Source organism: Euprymna scolopes, chromosome 5 (assembly GCF_053919585.1).
Source record: "Euprymna scolopes isolate OS-2025 chromosome 5, ASM5391958v1, whole genome shotgun sequence".
Taxonomy (NCBI): domain Eukaryota; kingdom Metazoa; phylum Mollusca; class Cephalopoda; order Sepiida; family Sepiolidae; genus Euprymna; species Euprymna scolopes.
In genome coordinates, this window is record NC_136486.1 from 101,980,793 (window position 1) to 102,002,094 (window position 21,302).

The following is a 21,302-nucleotide window of genomic DNA, read 5'->3' on the forward strand; positions in this document are numbered from 1 at the left end:
AGCAAACGCCAAGCGTGATTACAAATAATACGTATAATCATCGACCTGTTTCTTATATACGATATATATTATAATAAATAATCAACGTGGCAATAAAACGTATTGTTTTACTGTGTACGTTTTCAGCGTCCCAATTGTTTTTCCTCGTTTAAATTATCAAAATAAAGAATTGTTAATACTTTGTTTTTTTTTACATCGTTCATTTCAGTATTATGTTTAAGTTATTTTAACGCAGTTTTCTTACAAATAAATCTATTTTCACCTTTTGACAACCATAAGAACATTTTACAAAGGTGATTTATCCACTGCATTCCTCCTTTTTAATTTATTCTCCATATTTTAAAACAACTGTTCTTAAAAACCTTCATACGTTTTTTCCACACTACCAACATAAATAAATAACCCCAAAAATGTTTGTTGAATTGCGTTACAAATAACGCGACCATAAAACGTATTGTTTTACTGTGTACGTTTTCAGAGTCCCGATTATTATTATTTTTTGTTTTTGCGTTTAAATAAGGATATATCAAAATTTGAATTTAACTTTAAGTATTATGACATCTGTTCAGTGCACATTTAAGTATGGCAAATCACTTATAATTCAATGGCTGTAAGTTTTTTCTTTTTAAAAAAGATAAACAATTATAAACAGAACGACTCATAGAAATCTATTCTTTTTTCATTTTAATATACTTTTATAGAAACGCAAAACTATTATGTCTTTACTCACAAGTATCACGCTCATACATTAATCCCATAGCTAATATAACATACTGATCCAACGGGTCACAGGTAGTCTAGTGTATACATATATATATATATATGAGAGAGAGAGCTTACAGCGCTTTAAAAACGCTAAGGCGCCGGAAAAAAATAAATAGATGGCAGCGTTTTGAAGCTGTTAGAAGCTGTTATTATCTCACTATTAACTAAAAAACAAACAAACAAGAATAACAAATATATATATATATATATATATATATATATATATATATACTCCTATAAATTTGAGTTATTAAAAACTTTATCTATTTAAAAAGAAAATACAATTTCATATAACCACTTTTGCTGTATATGGGTTGTGGAATTCATCTGCAAAATGATTTAGCTAATGTGCATATTATTTCAAACATTTATTTTAATTCCCTATTTGTTTTTTCGGTTTTCTTATGGGATGATCATTTTTAATTAACTATTACGTGTAATTATATCCATGCAGATATTTCACCTGATTTAGACTTTCGTAATATTTACGTAAAAAGTTTATAGTAATCAAACTTTCTCCCTCCCTCCCTCTCTCTCTCTCTCTCTATATATATATATATATATATATATATATATATATATATATATATATATATATATATATATATATATATATGATTTAAAAAAATGTTTACCAAACTCCTTTATCAGTCTTGGGTCTGCAAACATGAAACTTAACATACAGTGTATTTGAACCCATGCGAAACTTTATATGTGGGTTTTAGCCGGGGAAAATCTGTGCGAAAATTAAAATAATGAATTTTGCCAGGTCAAGGTCGAACGACGGCATTACGAATTTGCACGCGTAACGTAATAGCCATTGGTTCATTTTTTAATTTTTAGCTGTGAAGCAAACATGTCTTCATTACTTAACCATTAACGTCGAAGGAAAATCCTAAGATAAATCTTTTGGTTTCGATTTTCGGTGGTGGAGCACGAGTCATATTTTATTATTTTAATTGTAATTCATTGAGATGAGTATTATTTATATTAATATAAATAATACTCCTCTCAATAATGAATTCCAATTAAAATAATATATATCCCATTCGGTACGGACCCCACCATGGAAGATCAGATAATAAATCCGCGTGGATTTATAAGATAAAAAAATCCAACCTTGATCGCCCTTCGGGGCCCGTGGCGCAGTGGATAGACTCGTTGAATCTTAACTGTTCCAGATGAGCGTTGTCTGAAGATAGCGGTTTCAATCTGGTCCATATTGTTGCCGCACATTTGATGGATGTCCGGTGCGAAGGTTAACCCCACAATAATATTGTACCACATTTATTCAAAATGAGACGCACTTAAGTACTCTAGTACATATGATTACGTAATATATCTGCTTATGGATGGGATATCTCCAAACTCTGATATCTCGAAACGTCGTGTAACAACTAATAAAGATGAGAATAATAGCCCGCAAAAAATAAATTAATAGGAGTCATATTTTGTTTCAAACTTTTTAAATCATTACTATATATTGGGTCCAGTATAATATAATAATAAATACGTAATCTACATAAATTAAAATATCCTATTTAAGCGTATTTTACGATCGGTCCGTTACTCTATATACATAATCTTTGCGGAAAAAGTTATTTACACGGTCAAGAGTATTTTGAATAAGAGAGCGCAACTGAATAAAGTACCTATTTACAATGCCTCCTCACGGGACAGTTAGACACCAGGGTCGTTTTTTAACGTGGAGAAAAGGTACATAAATAAAGAATTGTCTCAGTCGTGAAGGAATGCTCCTCCACTGAAAGAGAACAAGAAATGGAAATGCATCATCTGAAGAACAGATACTACACTTTGATGTATTTATTTGCTCCCCCACCGAGCAAATTAGGCACAAGGCCGATTTTTAAAGTGAGGAGTGAAGGGGAAATGGGAACCAACTCCCCGGGGGTAGGGGAGCTGGATAGTGACAATTGGTATAAAGGGTTGCCCCTACATTGACCAAGGTCTTATATGTGGGGTTTCCCCTTCATATAGTCTTTGCTTGCAGTATCTGCCGGAACAGATACTACACTTTGATCCTGGCAAAAAAGCAAAGAAAAGGGAATTTATTTGCTCCCTCTCCGAGCAAATTAGGCACAAGACCGATTTTTAATGTGAGGAGTGAAGGGGAAATGGGGACCAACTCCCCGGGGGTAGGGGAGCTGGATAGTGACAATTGGTATAAAGGGTTGCCCCTACATTGACCAAGGTCTTATATGTGGGGTTTCCCCCTCATATGGTCTTTGCTTGCAGTATCTGCCGGAACAGATACTACACTTTGATCTTGGCTAAAAGGCCCCCCCCCAAAAAAAAAACAGGATAACGGTGGTGGTCTACCTAAATAGCCTAACATCCCCATGCAAGTTACCATAAAGTAACCCCTTCTAAGGACATAAAGGGAGTGCTCCTCCTTAGCCATAACAGAACGGCAGTCCGAGAGTGACAACCACTGTCGAACTTAGTTGTCTCATAACTCTGACATAAAATAAAGTATACACACATACATCTAATGTTATATATAATATCATGACACACGACTTATGTTCAGCATTTACTTTTACGGTACTTAATATTTGAATAAAACTTAGTAATTGCTTGATTATTCCTGTGTTTTTGCCAATTTTCCTAACTAGTATAGCTACATAAAAAAACCCTGTTTCCTACGTGATTGAGGCTAGTTTTTTTTTATACATGATATATATGTATATATATATATATATATAGAGAGAGAGAGAGAGAGTCACCCACATACAGTACTGTTTCGCTATATCACAGCTCAGCAGCGTGGCTAGACGAGTAATTCCCTCCAGCCAGGTTTGTAAGTCAACCGCCTAAACGACAGTCGGCGTTCTTAACCGTTACGCAATTCGGCTGATTGAATTATCGATGGTTAAACATTGTGCAAGCGTCTAAGCTCCATTTGTTTACACAAAGAGCATCGTTTAATACGCTAGTGGTAGTTTATCACTTCCCAATATGCTCAATCCAAGATGGGGAGTATTTATAGTCATCCTCGTATAGTACTGTTTCGCTGTATCACAGCTCACCAGTGTGGTTAGACGAGCAACTACATCAAGCCAGGTTTGAAACTCGACCGCCTGTATGTAAGTGTATATACGTGTGTGTATATATATATATATATATATATATATGTATATATATATATATGTGTGTCTGTGGGCGCGTATATATATATATATATGTATATATATATATATATATGTGTGTCTGTGGGCGCGTATATATATATATATATATGTATATATATATATATATATATATGTGTGTCTGTGGGCGCGTATATATATATATATGTATATATATATATATATATATATGTGTGTCTGTGGGCGCGTATATATATATATATGTATATATATATATATATATATATGTGTGTCTGTGGGCGCGTATATATATATATATATATATATATATATATATATATATATATATATATATATATGAATGTGCGTATGTAGATTTAATCCGATCAGCTCCTGTCGATTTCATTACTAATAACAAAGTGGATTTAAAAGTGATTACCATCGCCCTAAAGTGAAGATGTACTTATTCTCTGGTTAATCCAACGATACAATGCATACGGTATATATCGACATAAAGTTACATCTTAGTATTAAATTAGTCAACTTGATATTAACTACTTCGTAGATTAGCGATTTAGTGGCTAATAAATATGCATTAAATAAAATTTAATTTTCTGTTAAAAAAAATTACACAAAAAATGACCCCCGCCCCGAAGAAAATTTATAAAAGATACATAGCGAAAATGAACTGTCTCATGTCTACATATCTTGTTCATACGAAATTAACGTGCATCGCAGAACGTATTGTAATAATACACACATTTAATGTCATTTAAATAAGATAAGCGTGACCGATTTCTTTCACTAGCCCAATCGCATTCTAATATAAAATAGTATTTATAGAAGGTTTATAGTCTTATCTCGTATGTTTGTGTGGAAGCCGTTTATTGGAGATATTGAGCGCAAAGTAAGATTCTTTTATAATAAATTAGTCGAACCCTCTAGGTTACAAATATCGATAAAAAGATGAATAAATTGATGAAAAAAAATAATTTTAAAGCAATAAATAATTAGATATGAAAACAAATATATACATAATTATTTATAACTTACAAGCATTTTACAATAGTGACTTTTTTTTCAATAAAACCAATAAAAGAATACGCTGCAGTAGCAAATTACAGTGATCAAATTTTACTTCAATAGTTCTCTATACGCGACTAGAAAACTAAAAATATGTGATCGTTAAGCTACAAATTAGTCGTCAGATAAAAATTGCATGAAGTCGTTATATATATGGAGATGATACGGAAAAGTGTAGCATATATATATATATATATATATATATATATATATATATATATATACAGGGTGGCCCAAAAAACGGGCCCCAAATCTAATTAGGCCCCATTTCTTAGTGTTTTGTCCGAATGAAATGAGATTTTGGTCATAAATAGTTTATTATATTCAAAACATCACATCAAAACACTAGGGTCTTTGGCCTTTTTTTTCTTCGTTCTACGCCATATGTTCTAGATGGCCTTCATTTAGCTTTTTTTTTGGGGGGGGCCACCCTCTGTCTGTGTGTGTGTGTGTGTGTGTGTGTATATATATATATATATATATATATATATATAACACGCATGCATACATACATTCATAGTTTCCTATATATATAATATATATTTCTGCCACTTAATACAGATTTTTTTTAAATGAGAACGTAGAGCCTCAGGCTGTTAAGAACTATATCGGCCGTTCAAATTTGGGGGTTTATGCGTCAGGACACACTGCTGGGTTTTGAAATGATGAAACTACCGTTTAAATACTGCACCAAGCAAGATAGAAAGGAGAATAACATTCAACTAGTTAAAAAAAAATATTCGAACTAATTTTCAACAAAGGGAATTTATGGACAGTTATAATTATTAGTGGCACCCTCACTGATTGATTTATTCGATGAAGAACTGTTGCATTGCGAAATTACTACGAGTTTCTAACTTGCAATATTACAAGAATGATTGTATATTATTATACTGATATTCAAAAATGTGGCTACACCGAAAGGAGGTCACGCTCATATTCTTTTTTAGGTTTGACAGGTTGGCATTTTTAAAGCCAAATCTTGCGAATTAATAAATAAGAGACCAGCAGAATATTATATAGAATAGAGTAGCAGTTACCGTCGGATTTCACATCTGGTCTATATTGTTGCCGCACATTTGATGGATGTCCGGTGCGAAGGTTAACCCCACAATAATATTGTACCACATTTATTCAAAATGAGACGCACTTAAGTACTCTAGTAAATATAGTTACGTAATATATCTGCTTATGGATGGGATATCTCCAACTCTGATAGAAGCTTATGTATTTCAATTTCATATACGCCCGACCCAAAGGAAACCCTACGATATTATCGAAGCATCTTAAGGCACAACGTATACGATCATTTTTAATCCTAGCTTAAAAGCAAAGAAAATGTATTTCATTAAGATTCATACATTCGACACAACAGCGACAAGGAACATTGCATTTTTTGCATTGCATTCATTGTAATTAAGCGACCCGATGCTTAAAATAAAGGTGGTCCGTGATAACTTACGTATGAAGATGAAAGGGGCTCATCTATATATCTATAAAAGTGAAAATGTCTGTGTATATTTTCCTACAAAATAACTGTCAATTTTCGGTCTAGAGATTCGTGATTTGACATAGGGAGTACTAAGATTTAGGAAAATCTTTTTAATCGTTTTGCGGCCAAAAATTTGGCTGTCAAGGAGTTCAACGAATTGAACTTTAAAAAGTCTACCTTTCTCCTCCACCAATTATCGGTCTAAACACTGGAAATTTTAAATATAGGTTACGTTGACATAGATCAAACTTTATAATTGGATTTGCGCCCAAATAGAATAAATGTTAAAGGGTCAAAATTGGGGTCAAAGTTGAAAAAAAGAAGAAAAAAAAAAGATTGACCTCTGCGGTGTCTACGAAATTACTCAGACAAATTTTGGTCTGAACATTTGAAATCTCACACGTAGGGCAAGTTATGAACAGTACATAGGGCTCGAGCAAGCCGGTCTGAACTGCTAGTTAGATAGATAATCGATAATATTTAGAAGCAAAAACCAGTGACTTTTTTAAGAAAAATGTTAGTCGATGACGAGACATGAGACGGACTGACAAAGCTTGCATGCAACTAAACAGCGAAAGCCTGACATTGCCCGTTTTGCCCTCAGGTCCTTTTCATCTCTTCCCGGTTCATCGTTTCACATTATCATCAAGTCATTCATTTAATCACCCAACCTCTTTGTTCTTTCCTTATACTCAACCCCCGCTGTTAATCCTCCCCCAATCGCTATAAGTATTAGAAAATAAGAACTGTTTCAAAAAAAAAAAAAAAAAAAAAGAAAATAAAGCAGCATATCACCGGAAGTGACCACCATTAGTCACGTGATGTGTCTCTGTTTACCACGACTAGTCTCACACCATCGGTTCTTTTTTTTGTGTTTTTGTTTTTATATCTTATTTTAATTTTTTTTTAATTTTTAGATTCTTTTTTGTTTGCCATTGTTTTATCTTTAATTTTGTTTGTTTTCAAGGTTTCATTTTATTTATCTCACTCTATTGTACATGCAATGCTTTTAAATTCAATGTCTAAAATAATGCATGCAAACAAACAGCATCACGTCCAGAACTCGTCTAGCTACAACCAAAACGAAGAACTTAAGGCGCTTTTACACTACATGAACAAAATTTTGTAGTCGATACATGGAGTTTTCAGATAAAAGCAATGATTTCTAATGATTTGTTTTGTCCATTCTAATAAATTACAGTCGTAGCTTTCAAATTATGCAGTCGAAATTACCTGAATATTATTGAAATATTTAAAAAAAAAAAACAACTTTAATTGTGTTAGCAGGTAAAAAAACGCTGCCATCTTGTTTAATTGGAAACGGAAAATTACGTCGCTTTTAAAGTCTCATGTGGCTTATGATCGTTTTCTTCAAATCCTATTTTTTAATTTTCTTTAATAACTTTCTACCTTATCGATTTTCGTAATTTTTGGATATACTCATCTTAAGAATACGTAGATACCATTGCTTTCATGTGAAATTCAGTATTACGATTTCCGAAATTTCGTCCCAATAGTGTAGAAGCGCCACACTCCCTTTCCCTGTCTCTCTTTTTACCTCAAAACAGAACTTCCATGACGAACATTTTGCATTACGAACATCTCATCTGCGAAACAAGATGCGAAGAGTCTTCTCTCAAGCCAACTACAGCGTTATCTTATTCAAGTTTAATATAAAAAAAAGATTTTATTTAGTTAATTGGAATTCTTATTGAGATGAGTAACTTTGTGCTATTTATTCATTACGGACTATTATCCTTATCTTTATAGTTGTTGTTTCACGACGTTTCGGCCAACTATTCCTCTGATCTTCGTCAGGTGGTTAACCGCGACGGGATAGGAACGCCGAATATCCTAACTGCATTCTCAGCAATTACTGTCTTCCGTAGTTGTTCTTGTCTCACCAAGCCTCTTGCCGACTTTGGATAGGATTGAAACCGCTATCTTCAGACAATGCTCGCCTGGAACCGTAATTTTAATTAAAAAAATATACCATTCGGTACGGACCCAATAATGGAAGACCAGATAAAGAATAAACGTGTATTTACAAGATTAAAATATCCCAACCGTGATCACATTTCGGAGGCCGTGGCGCAGTGGATAGAGACGTTGAATCTCTACGGTTCCAGGTGAGCATTATCTGAAGATACCGGTTTCACTCCTACCCAAAGCCGGCCAGAGGATCAGTTGGCCAAAACCTGATAAGGTGACAACAATAAAGCAACTCTCAAACTGTTTCTGTTTCTTATCGTAATTCTCCTCAGACCTTTAAATGAAAAACTTTAATTGAATTCGACTTTTTTTCACACTTGTTTACTATTTGTATTATTTGTTTGTTCTCATCTTGGGTGTTATATGCACAGCGTTTCGGTCGATGAAAACTTCGACCTTCCTTCCGGGTGTTAACGTCGCTATGTTTTTTTTTCTTTCTTTAGTTTTTCAGAAAAAAAAGGGGGAAGTTTGCGAGGATCTAGTTAAAAGTATGTCCACACAAAATTATAAAGAAAATAAAATCGTGGAACCTTAGGTGGCATTATTTCTAACGTAGGATGATAATTTTTCAAAAATATAAACCTCTAGGGTTCCCAGATACAATAATTATCTTTATAATTGTGTAAACTTACTTTTAACCCGATGCAAATATCCGAAACATTAAATAGCAGAGCTAATCTGCCCCTTTCTTTTCCTGAACAAAAAAAATGACGACTTTTAAACCCGTGGAAGTACGAAGAGAACATCGACCGAAACGTTGCGCAGATAGCACTCAAGATGAGAACAATTGCCTGATTAATCCCATTAATACAGTAATTCATACCTCATCTCAAAAACTCAGAACTGTTTATTATTTAATTTTTTTGTTTTATTTTATTTTTTATTTTCCTTAACAGTTGCAAACAATTGCGCTTGGCTCTTGTTGACGATTGTTTTTACTGTTTTCTTTTTTTTTTTTAATGTTTTGCAGGTTAATTTTTTATTAATGCCGTTTGTAGAATTGCTTACGTTTTTTCACAAATGTTTTTACAAAATAACAGAAAACATGTATCATGTATCAAAATGATTGCGTTTACTGTTGCATCATCTAATGATACGTCTTTACAATTTGGCTTTTCATAGATTTAACTTTGTTACAATTTGAGTTTTAATCGCCATTTGATTTCGCTTTTTCGAAAAGTGTACTACGAAGTGAGCATGCGGAAAGTGCCCTTCAGAGGAGCAGCTAATTCACGCATTTTTAACGGCCAGTTTTGTTTTTCTTAAAGGTACTTCTCCAGGCATAAAGAAGAAAAAAAAGTTCGATCTGATTCAATTATAACCAGTAGGTTGTTTTTTTTCTAAAAGTTCTAAATTCTAATTCTTACACCTTAATCGGCCATTTTCTTTTCTGTGGTGTCTAAAAATCTTCATAGAAGGCAATGTTTTCGGTGTGTCATGATTCCACTTTGTATCCTCTTTTGAATTGGCAAGTTATAATTTAAGATGCGTATATGCGTGTCTATAAAAGGCTCTGTCGGTCGGTCGGTCTTTGTTGAAAGTTAAGTAGAATATGTGATAGTTATGTGATTAGTTTTCTCATAGATTTAGTTGGTTTAACATGAACAAGAGGGCCTGCTTCCGTTTTCATGGACATAGGAAAACACTGTAACCGAGCGCGGACGCGCGTATAGCAGCAGCGACTGTATAACAGCCAACGTGTGCTAGTGACCGAACCGTTTGCAAGGTGACGTCGCAGCAAAGATGAATAAAGGAAAATGTTCCCCGAGAAGGACAAAAATAGACGTTTTACACACACGTCCCGAAAGCGACAAGAAAAGACGTGTACGAAACATGGTTAGACAGTGTATAACGTGTTCGACACGCTAGAGACGTGTTAAGAATATTTGGAGTACGAGAAGACTTTTGAACAAGAGACAAGGCGTTACTCTGGAAGTACCTGTAAATAAATGTATTTTGTTTGAACTGAAAAAAAATGAGTCGCATTTATTACTTGTCTTTTTCTTTACACTATCTGCATAAAACGTGTGGGGTCCGAGTATTTGCATGTAAAGACTACATTACAAATGTTAAAAGAAAAGGAAAACGGTTATAAAAATATATGAAGCAACACATCGGCCGGTGTTTAACAACGTTTAATAAAATAATCTTGCAGCAGACCATTGTCATATATCAAACACAATGCTTAAATCCAAGATGATGACAACATAAAAATCTGTGTGTGAATACCTATGTAAGATTGCATGCGTTTCTATTTATTTAGCGTTGTGCATTTCATCTACATGAAAAAGGAATAATCAAAAACGAGAGATTTACTGGCTTCGTTCGGATCAATGAACGTCTTCAGAAAAAATCCACAAAATATTCACGAATAGTTTTAGTGCATAATTCCACACGACTGAGTCTGCCAATGTGAATATACCTAACAAAGGAAATGAATGTTTCCTTCTAGATTTGGATTATAAGAAATCACGGATACAAATAAAGAAAACGTTATAGCTTTATTCTTTTTCTGAAGACGTTCAGTGATCCAACCGAAACCAGTAAAGCTATCGTTTTTTTTAATTTATTCCCGTGTTTAATTTGTTTTTCCTTTTTTGTTTCATGCTTACGCAATAATCAGTGTAGTGTAAAAATTCCTACCGGTCATGAGATTCGAACCCAGTCACGAAGCCATCATTTGTTCCACTTGCTGAGCCTCTTGCTCAGGGCCACCATACAATTGCCATGGGAGTGAAGAGAATTAAGAACTATTAAACGCCGAATTCAGGCGAATATAATGACGATCAACAGTGTTCCCACGAGTGCAAGTTGTGAACCTTCCATAGACGCTAATTGACTGTCTTAGTTATAATTTTGTGGACAGTGCTCATTCTTAAGTACTCTAAAACGAGTTTGATAATTATAATTAGCTATTCTTGTGTGCTTCTTTGTACTTATTTTCCGATGCTAACTACGGTTCTTTTAGTTGGCTTTTTTATTTGATCTTCTTTAAAGAAAAATATACTACCGCTGATAGTAATACTAAAAAATAGTTAATATCTGTTGATTTTAACCTATTAGAAAAACTAAAATCGATAGATCATCCCTCACAAGTGTATTCTTACATTTAAGAAAATATCGGCACACATAACATGTTTTTTTACGGTAATCGTGAAAAAATAACTTTATAGTTAAACTAGCATGGGTGCCCGGCGTTACCCGGGTATTTGGAGATGTATGTTGAGCAAAAAAAAAAAAGTGGTAATTTTTTTAAACTTTGACCCCTATTATGACCCCTTAAAATTTATTGTTTTGGGCTCAAATTAAGTTATTAAGTTAGATCCTTGTCCAATTAACCTATATCTAAAACTTCAAGTGTTTAGACAGAAAATTGTCGGAGTAGCTTGGTAGAGTTCTCAAAGGTCAAATCGTTGAACTTTGGCCCCTTAATCGCCAAATTTCTTGCCGAAAACCGATCGCATCGATTTTTCCAAATCTCAGTACCTTGTATATTAAATTTCGAGTATGTAGACTTAAAATTGACAGTTATTACGTAGAAAAATGTACACATATACACAGGCAAGTTCACTTTTATAGATATATAGATATGTACAGATTTAGAAAGAATCGGAATCGGTAATTTTATACGAAATCAGTTATGGAATCGGTAAAAATACTGGAATCCTCGCCTCCCTTTTATATATATATATATATATATATATATATATATATATATATATATATATATATATATATACTTATATCTATTACGTTTAGTTTTGAAATAGCGTGCTCAAATATATTCATAAAAACAGCTAGTTTTGTTTTTATCCTTCGTCACTATGAAGTGTGAATCTTAATTAAAAAAGAAAATCCGTCTTCGCTCTATTATATTTGCCCCAATATAACTATAGGCGACACACGTTGCCGTTGTATGAGGAAGCGGATTTCTTCTGGCTGGATGCTCTTGCTGACAAGATCCTTGCTTTGCTGGAAACTTCCGAGCCACGGCTTCGGAAAACTTTGCACCCGATATTTGCTAGCTGCTTCATATGAGTAGCACCAGAACAAGCGTTGCCCCCAACGGTCGATGTCTACCCAGAATGCTTCGAAAGTCGGTAGCGCACACCTGCTAGCTTCCGGTTCTGTCTGAGTAAGCTCTGCGGTGGAAAAAGGAGAGGACGAGGCAAAAGAGTGCAAACAAATCGCGACTAAAACGAAACAACCTTCGCATATTAACAAGATATATATATATATATATATATATATATATATATATATATATATATGTGTCTTGTCTCGTAGCACCTGCAACGAGATCATTGGAACACATCCCAAATAGTTATTTTTAGTACATCTGGCAAGAAGTGGGGGTTAAAAACATTTTTTATTCATCTTTATTGATCTATAACAGCGTGTGTGTACTCGTATGGAAATTTCACGGTTGGATTGCACGAGTTAATAATCCTCCTACCTCAGATTCTATCTTTTTAGCTTTCTTTGCCGTATTCTGTTTTTCGTGCCGTTCATTCTTTACTTTTCCTCCCCCTACTTCTCCTCCTCCTCTTTCACAACACCAGGATTCCATCACATCATATTCTTTGTCTTTCACAGTGTGTGTGTCTCCACGACCAAGTGTTCTCAATTCTTTACCAGTCTCTGCAGTCGTGTTGTACTTATCCTTAGTCAGTAATTATAATTATTACGCCTTCTTCCGGTGTGTCCTGTTGAACTTGGAAAGCTTTCTGTTTAACTGTGGAGTCTATACAGAACTTTGACCGGAACTCTTTATTTATTATAGGAAGTCACCACTTAGCGAGGCCAGAACGCCACTCGGGGATAAGGGTTAATGAATGTAAGGGGGTAATATAGTTAATTCTTCTGTCTTCCGTCATGAACTCTTCACTTACTTCAATTCTACGTTCATTTAATCACTACCATTAATACCAGCATTATTTCCGTGACTGGGTGACTGGCCATCTGCTTCTTTTAGTTTTTCATTTCAATGCTGGAAATCAATTCATTTTCTTTCTTTCTACCTCCAACGCCAGGATTCTATCACCTCACATTGTCTTTCACAGTAAATTAGTGTCTCCACAGCCAATTGTTCTTCATTCATTACCAGTCTCTGCAGTCGTGTTGTATTTACCCTTAGCCAGTAATTATAATGATTGCACAATGTTATACTCCCCCACCTCACATCCTTTCCTCTTCCCTTTTCCTGTGCAGCAGCATATTTTGTTTCTGATGCACAAAAACTATTCCTGTCTCCCTCTATGTAATCGTCCGTTAATTGTACATCAGGTGTTTCATAGGATTCATTTCGCATATGCTTACAGCTTTCGATCGTGTCGGCCATTTACCTTGAGTAGACTTCTCTTGCTGGCATTTTTTTTAATGTTCATTAAGTTTCAAATTCTTTTATGAAAATATATATATAGCATGTTTAGTGTAGCTACTATGTAATATTTGTATATATAAATAAAAAAATATATATTTTTTACTCTTTTTTATTGAGGACTCTTAATAAGCACGTTTTAATTCATGAGTGTTCTCTCGTGAATACCTTTAACTTGGTGTGTGTATGTATGTATGTATGTATATATATATATATATATATATTATTAAATGTCAATCTACAGTGATAAAGTGAATGGGAGGTCACGATCTCGCACATAGTCCAACTGTCCAACTTTTCTTCCACAGACAATACATAACTGGTAGGAAAAATACTTCTTAAAGGGCCGGATATATATATATATATATATATATATATATGTCATTCACATACAGTTCTGTTTCGCTGTATCACCGCTTATCAGTGCGGATAGACAGGCAACTCTTTCAAGCCAGAATATATATATATATATATATATATATATACTTGTTTATTGTTATATAAACATGCTCACATCCCGCTGCTACAAATAGCCACTTGTTTCAATCAAACAACAGATATCATCAGGCAGCGACTTGACTATTCAAAAGTTCAATGATTATTCATTGAACTTTTGAATAGTCAAGTCGCTGCCTGATGATATCTGTTGTTTGATTGAAACAAGTGGCTATTTGTAGCAGCGGGATGTGAGCATGTTTATATAACAATAAACAAGTATTATCAGCTCTTTTTATTGAGCACTATCTAACAACCTCGTTGAATTCATTAGTCCATTACTTTTGAATATAAAAAAAAACCGAGTATATATATATATATATTGTGTATATATTGTGTATTATTGAATTATTCCAAATACTCTTCTCGTAATCTTATTTTTACAACGTTTTGGTAGATGTAACCTCTGATCTTCTTCCGGTGTGTCTTGTCAGACTCGGCCATCTGCACGGAATTGAACGAAATTTTTTATTTAATCCACGAGGAGAAGTATCATGTTCTTATTACGTCAACAATAATCGGGTAAAAGACTTAAGTGATTCGCATTTCTAACAATTAGTATGGCCCACACTAAGGATTGAACCATCAATTTTCTAGAAGAGTGTAGTAGTTTATCCGTTATCTCGCGACTTTCGTTCAAGCTTCTTAAAAAATCAGAAGCTTATTTAAAAATATTTGTTAAAACTATTTGAATTTTGATTAGATCCCTCCTGCGCCCCGTAGAAATTCCATAGAACTTACCGTTAATAATATTGCATCTGAAATAATGTCTGTCATGCCCAAGAAAAAGAAGAAATGATGTTTTCTTCTTCTGTAAACTATTCGCCATTTTGGGTTAAACATTCTTTAAATATTTTATTTATTCGAACTTGTAGCAATGCAAGTCTTTATAAACAATACTTTTAATGCATCTAAAACCAAGCTTCTATCTTTACATCATCAACGTTCTGATCCCCATCTGTCATCAATTGAAATGAATGGCTCTCGTCTTGGGGAGGCGTCATGTTTTGACAAGCTCCTGGGCTTGACCTTTACTCCTGATCTGAAATGGAACACATACATCAAATCTGTTGACAAGGCCACTGGAAAAATGGTGGGATACTTCTATCGATCCAGTAGATATCTCACTGCTGATGCTATTCTCTATCTATATGAGCCAGGTACGTCCAAGGATGGAGTATCGTTGCCATATCTGGGCAGGAGCTGCAAGAAAGGACTTGTCCTGCCTTGATAGGGTTCAAAATAGACTTCGTAGCCTCGTAGGAGATGTCCTTTTCTCTTCCCTGCAACCTCTATCTCACAGAAGAGATGTTGCGAGTTTGTTTCTGCTTTATCCTTATTTTCATGGCAAGTGCTCGACTGAGCCTCAATATATGGTCTATCGTCGCCAAACTTTCACAAGAAACACTCGTCTAGCTGAAAACACTATCAATAATTCCCCCACTTTTTATTTGTACCTAAACCTAAACGTAGATTCCATGAAGAAAGCTTCTTTCTTTCCTGTGGAACGGTCTTCCGTTTTCCTGCCTTCCAGTTGACTACAATCTGATTGTTTTCAAGTCCAACGTAAACACGTTCTTGGTGAGCCGTTTCACTTAACAAATTTACCGACTTTCCATTAATAACGATTACTATATGGCCAATTGATTACTGTACACTCTTAACCCTTATCCTCGAGTGGTCTATGGGCCTTAAGTGGTGATTCCGATGGAAAAAGAAAAAAAGGAAGGTATTTTGTAAAATGTATTTTAAATATTATCGTTCGTCAACGAGGTGACCGAATTAAGCATTAATTTTAAAATGGGGAAGTTTTTACCATAGCGATATCAAATTTAATTACCAAACATCATTGCTGATCGGCCTGGCTCATTATTACTCCATTCTCTCCAATCTATTCCTTCATTCTTTGGTTAGTCCGTACGTTACGTTTTGAAAAAAAAAAAACGAATATGCAAATACCAAACTGCTTCAGAAAAAGCTAAACTGATAAAACTTGGCTTAGAAAATGTAAATCTGACAAACGTATATAAGACTGAGCGACCTCCCTTCGGCGTAGCCTTTTTCGAATATCTTTACAATACTATATGAGCATTTTGTTTATTTTAGTTGCGGACTATTATCCTTATATTTTACAGTTGTTTCACAGCGTTTCGGACAACTATTCCCATGACCTTCGTCAGATTGTTACTAATCTCAAAAGAATTCCAATAAGTATATCTATATATATATATATGATCATTGTTGTAATGGTCTGAGAAATAAACCCGCAATTACAATGTGCAGTGGTTCTTCCCCAAAGAAAAAGTTAGCGAAACATTGCGTAAAAAAAAGAAACATTCGAAAGAAACAGGGCCAAAAAACATTGTCTGCAAAGAGGCACTGGACTGAATGTGTAAATTAAAGATTGTCACTTACAATGTGATTTTAGAATTTTTATTGAACTATGTAGCACAATATTACTTTATGAGTATTTCTGAATACTAATTAATTCATCTCATTTGCATCGGTTCCATATTTAAAATATGGTGGATACTATTTTTTATATAAATTCGAATAAATTCATATTTGCTTTAAAATGCTAAATTTTTTCGCTATCGAGAAAAATAGCTTCATCTTCGTTTTTTGATTACATATACTTCTAATTCCGTGAAATTTCCAGGGGTCCATCTAGTTCACAATACATTTGAACCCTGGAATACGGCATTATATATTAGTAATAAAATACAGTACAGTATATAATACACACGTATACAGAGTGACCCAAAAACGGGCCCCAACTATAATTAGGCCTCGTTTCGTAGTGTTTTGTCCGAATGAAATGAAACTTTGGTCATAACCAGTTTATTATATTCAAAACATCACATAAAAACACTAGGGTCTTTGGCCTTTTTTTCTCCGTTCTACAGCATATGTTCTAGATGGCCTCCATTTAGCCTTTTTTTTTTTTTTTTTTTTTTTTTTTTTTGAGGTCACCCTGTATAATGAAATACCATTATAAATAACACCGTAACCAGGGGCCGGAACAAAACATCGTAACCTGAAAAAGGTATCCTAGGCCCAACGTATTTTGGGGTTCTACTGTTCATAAAACAATTGGGGTCTAAAATATACAAAAAAGTGTAATCGCAAACATATTTTGCGCAGATACAACCCGGTCGACACTTTTTCGTTGGTTTTATAGATAATCATCGCTTTAACAGTATTCGCTTCTATTTTTCTTGGCTAGCATTAAATTGTTTAAAGTTATCTTCATTTAAAGGAAGATGTACAACAAAACTTGACTCTTCTTTTGTTTCCTTTATGCTTATTGAAAATTTAAATCTCTAATTATGAGATATTAATTATTATGGCGGCGATTTCTCTTAGCGGCAAAGCCAAACCAAAGCAATTAATTCATGACGCGATTTAAAGGTAATTAACGGCGGGACGGAATTGGGAGATTACAAAAACTAACTAAATAAATAAATAGAAATCAAATCAAATGGGGCGATTATTTCTAATTAAAATACGATTAACCTTTGCACGTTCATCCCTGTATGAACCCAATCAATGGTAACCATAAATTTCCAAAGTATTAATAACATTAAACAAGGAGAACTTATAAGCGAAAATATTGTTTTCAATATAAAAATATAAATACAAAATAAAACTGTTTTATTTATTTTTTTTAATGTTTCGGAATGTTTGAGATGAACGTTTATCTGTTAAGATTATTCCGACTATAATTCTTTAATGTTTCTATTTACTTGGTCCTGCATATGACCTTAAACTATATCCAGTGGTGAGATTTGGGGAGTGTGGAGCCACCCTTTAATTACCATTGCTCCCAGGTCCACTCTGACCTGGAGTGGTAGTACCTGTTAGGGTCCCAACTATGGGTTAAATAGAAACTGATTTGAAAACAACAAATATAGTCTATTAAAAAAAACATTTCTTCAAATCAAAACCTTTGGATTCAGCATTAAATAACCTGAAAAGGGTTGATATGCCGTAAAACAAAAACAACCAACCCACCTATTTACTTGCCTCCCCACAACGGCAGAGTATGACACAATGTCGGTTTTTGATGTGGGGGAAATCCAGCTCCCAAAAAGGGGCACTCTGGATAGGAACAAAATAAAAATTTGCCTCGATTCGGAATGATTTCACCTTCACTGATCAAGGTCAGAAAATGGGAAAGGGTTGTAGTAGGACCGATAAACATTTTGTTCCTAACCAAAATGCCAAGGAACAGGTTTTCGCATCTTTAATGTTCCTATTTACAATGCCTCCCCACGGGATAGAGTTAGATACCAGGGTCGTTTTTTAATGTGGAGAAAAGGAACAAAAATAAAAATTGTCTCAGTCGTGAAGGATTTCTCCTCCACTGAGAGAGAAAAGGAAATTGAAGTGCAGCATCTGAAGAACAGATACTACACCTTGATCTTGACCCGAAGGCTTTAATGTTATTCAAAACAACGTTTCGGCAGATGTAACCAATAACCTTCTTCTGGTATATCTTATCGAACTCTGAATTCGAATAGAATTCATTCTTTTTAATCAGCCAAGTGTGGCTTGCTCTCGTTTCGTTAGGGATGACTCTGGTTCCAACCTTTCAAATATGGCGATTCATTTTAGACCAAGCAATTAGACAGCGATCTTAATCCTTAACATATCTTATATATTTCTCCATTTTTTTTTTTTACAACAGTCTGCGATATATTACGATTGTTGAATTATAAAGTATAGTAAGGTAATTGCACATTCTATAAATTCATTATCGCCCCCCGACAAACCGAGAGTGGACCTGAAAATTCAGCCTCGTCCGTTCGTCTGTCCGCACTTTTCTCAATAACTACACCTTGGATTTTTTTTTGAAATTTTGCACAAACATTAACCATGATATGAGTAAAAATAACAGAACGGATTTTCCGGTAAAACTCCGCCCCCCCCCCCGGGTGCCTTTCGGGTTAAAATGGCTAAAATTTACACTTTTGGTGCTTATTTAAAAAAAGAATTAATGCCTCGGATTTTTATAAAACTTTCCGAAAAGTTGTAACTAACTGATTTTTATATAATTTTATTTGTCTATACTTGGCGACAATTCTTGGGTGTTCCTGTAGCAGTTTTGCATGGTGCTGATTCAAATTTAAATATGTTAAGGGCTTCGGGACTTTTGAGGATAAATGGAGGGGGTAAATGATGGACTTGGACATTTCCTTTTTTTTTTGTATGGTGCAGAACTCAAATTTTCATATGTTAAAGCCTAAAAATGCACAGTTTGTTAATTTTCACCAGGATTTGACGTCCCCTGGGGATTTTGGGACTAAATGGGAGGGGGGGGGCTGCTGAACTTAGTCATTTGTTTATGCCTCATTCACTATGCATTCACGGAGGACAGTGCATGCTTCACTTGTTAATTTCAAATTTATTCATAAAAATTCCGGAGTAAATATGGGTGCATATAGCTGGAGAATGTCGACAGAGTTGCTTAAGCATATTCCGTAAGTCAGAGGGAGGCAAAATAATGAAGACCGCTGGAAAATGGATCATTCTACCGCGCCATGCCGATGTGATCTATCTGTATAAGAGGCAAGTACGTTCTAAAATTAATTACTGTTCCCGCATATGGGCAAAAGCTGCTTGGCAGTACCTATCCTGTCTTACTAGGCTTCAACACTGGCTTTAGAACCTAGTGGTTGATGACCTTTTCTCTTCCCTGCAATTTGTTTTTCCGAAAAAGAGACGTTGCGAGTCTATCTCCGCTTTATCCTTATTTTCATGGCCAGTGTTCGTCTGAGCTTCAATTTATGCCCTCCTTTCCGGATTTTCACAACCCCCCCCCCACTTAACTAGCTATTTTCAACAATTTCCGCATTCCGTGCCTAAATCTAAGCGCATATTCCATAAACAAAGCTTCTTTCCTATAACTGCTCGCCTGTGGAACACTTTTTCACTGACCTGCTTCTCTGTTGACCTCAATATCGTAGCCTTCAAGTCCAATGTAAACAAGTTCTTGTGAAACCGACCACTTAAATAATCCAAATTCTACCCAACTTACACTATTAATCATTAATACACTATCACCTTAGATTCATTAACCATTATCCTCGAGTGGCCTTCGAGTCTTGATAAGTGGTGATTCCCTTGTAAATAGAAAACTGTTTCAAACAAAAATGTGAGATGCCGATCGACAAAGCCTGTTAGGAATACGAGGACGCATCAGCAAGCGTAAGAAATAATCACTTTTTTTCTCGTTTTATTTTATTTCTTTGTGTATTTGTCTACTTATCTTAAATGTTTTACAAACTTATGTAAACGATCTAAACTAACTGTTTCTTTTTTTTTCTTATCTCTTTTACAGCTCTCGGGTTCGTACGAAAACATGGAAACGGAGCACTTGTCTCAGCATGGAGAACACTTAATGACATCTTATTTGGGGACTCCTTTGTCAGTGGATGAACTCTCACGTCAACCTAGCTCGGTGTCGTCGGATTTCCCGGGCACGCCATCAGAGTTGTCTAGCCCGATTAGCCAGTGACAACCAATGTATATATCAGGACAGAATAGCCATCACAATAATGATAACAACAATAATAATAAAACCATAAAACATGGCCACCTTACACATGAGTACAAAATTGAAAATAGTAGCAATAAAAAATGTAATAAACACAATCCAAACATCGAGGGTCTTGGTAAAATCACTAACAATGAAACTAGCGTCAACAATAGAAATAACATGGAAGAGAAGCGAAGCGTGAACATAGATGCAAACAAAGACGATGGTAGTTTTGATGACGGTGTCTCTAACTCGGCCCCCACGGGCAGTGGTAGTGGCACTGGTATTATTAGAAGGTCTACTCGAGCGAGCAGGAATAAAAACCCTATCTACACAGATACACTATTGACAAGAATACATTTAGCAAACGGACCAGCAACAGCCAGCAAGAGGAAAACTCACGGACACAACAACAGCCATACCTCTTGCAATAAACATGGCGTC

The 21,302-nt window shown here is 34.8% G+C and overlaps 1 protein-coding gene across 6 annotated transcripts in view; it reads left to right on the top strand.

The window, feature by feature from the left end:
- Nucleotides 1-20,937, top strand: part of LOC145276940 (insulin gene enhancer protein ISL-1-like) — a 224,936-nt gene extending 203,999 nt beyond the window's left edge. For 4 of the 6 annotated variants that reach the window (XM_080128434.1, XM_080128432.1, XM_080128433.1 and 1 more), the window contains one exon: nucleotides 20,661-20,937. Coding sequence is in view for 4 of the 6 variants with exons in the window: in XM_080128432.1 (XP_079984558.1) it covers nucleotides 20,661-20,837 (177 nt within the window). In the remaining 2 variants the exon portion in view is untranslated. Of the gene's footprint in view, nucleotides 1-9,710; nucleotides 9,767-20,660 lie in introns of all 6 variants that reach the window. The other 2 variants (XM_080128435.1, XM_080128436.1) reach the window with 1 other exon arrangement.
- The last annotated feature ends 365 nt before the right edge of the window (nucleotides 20,938-21,302 follow it).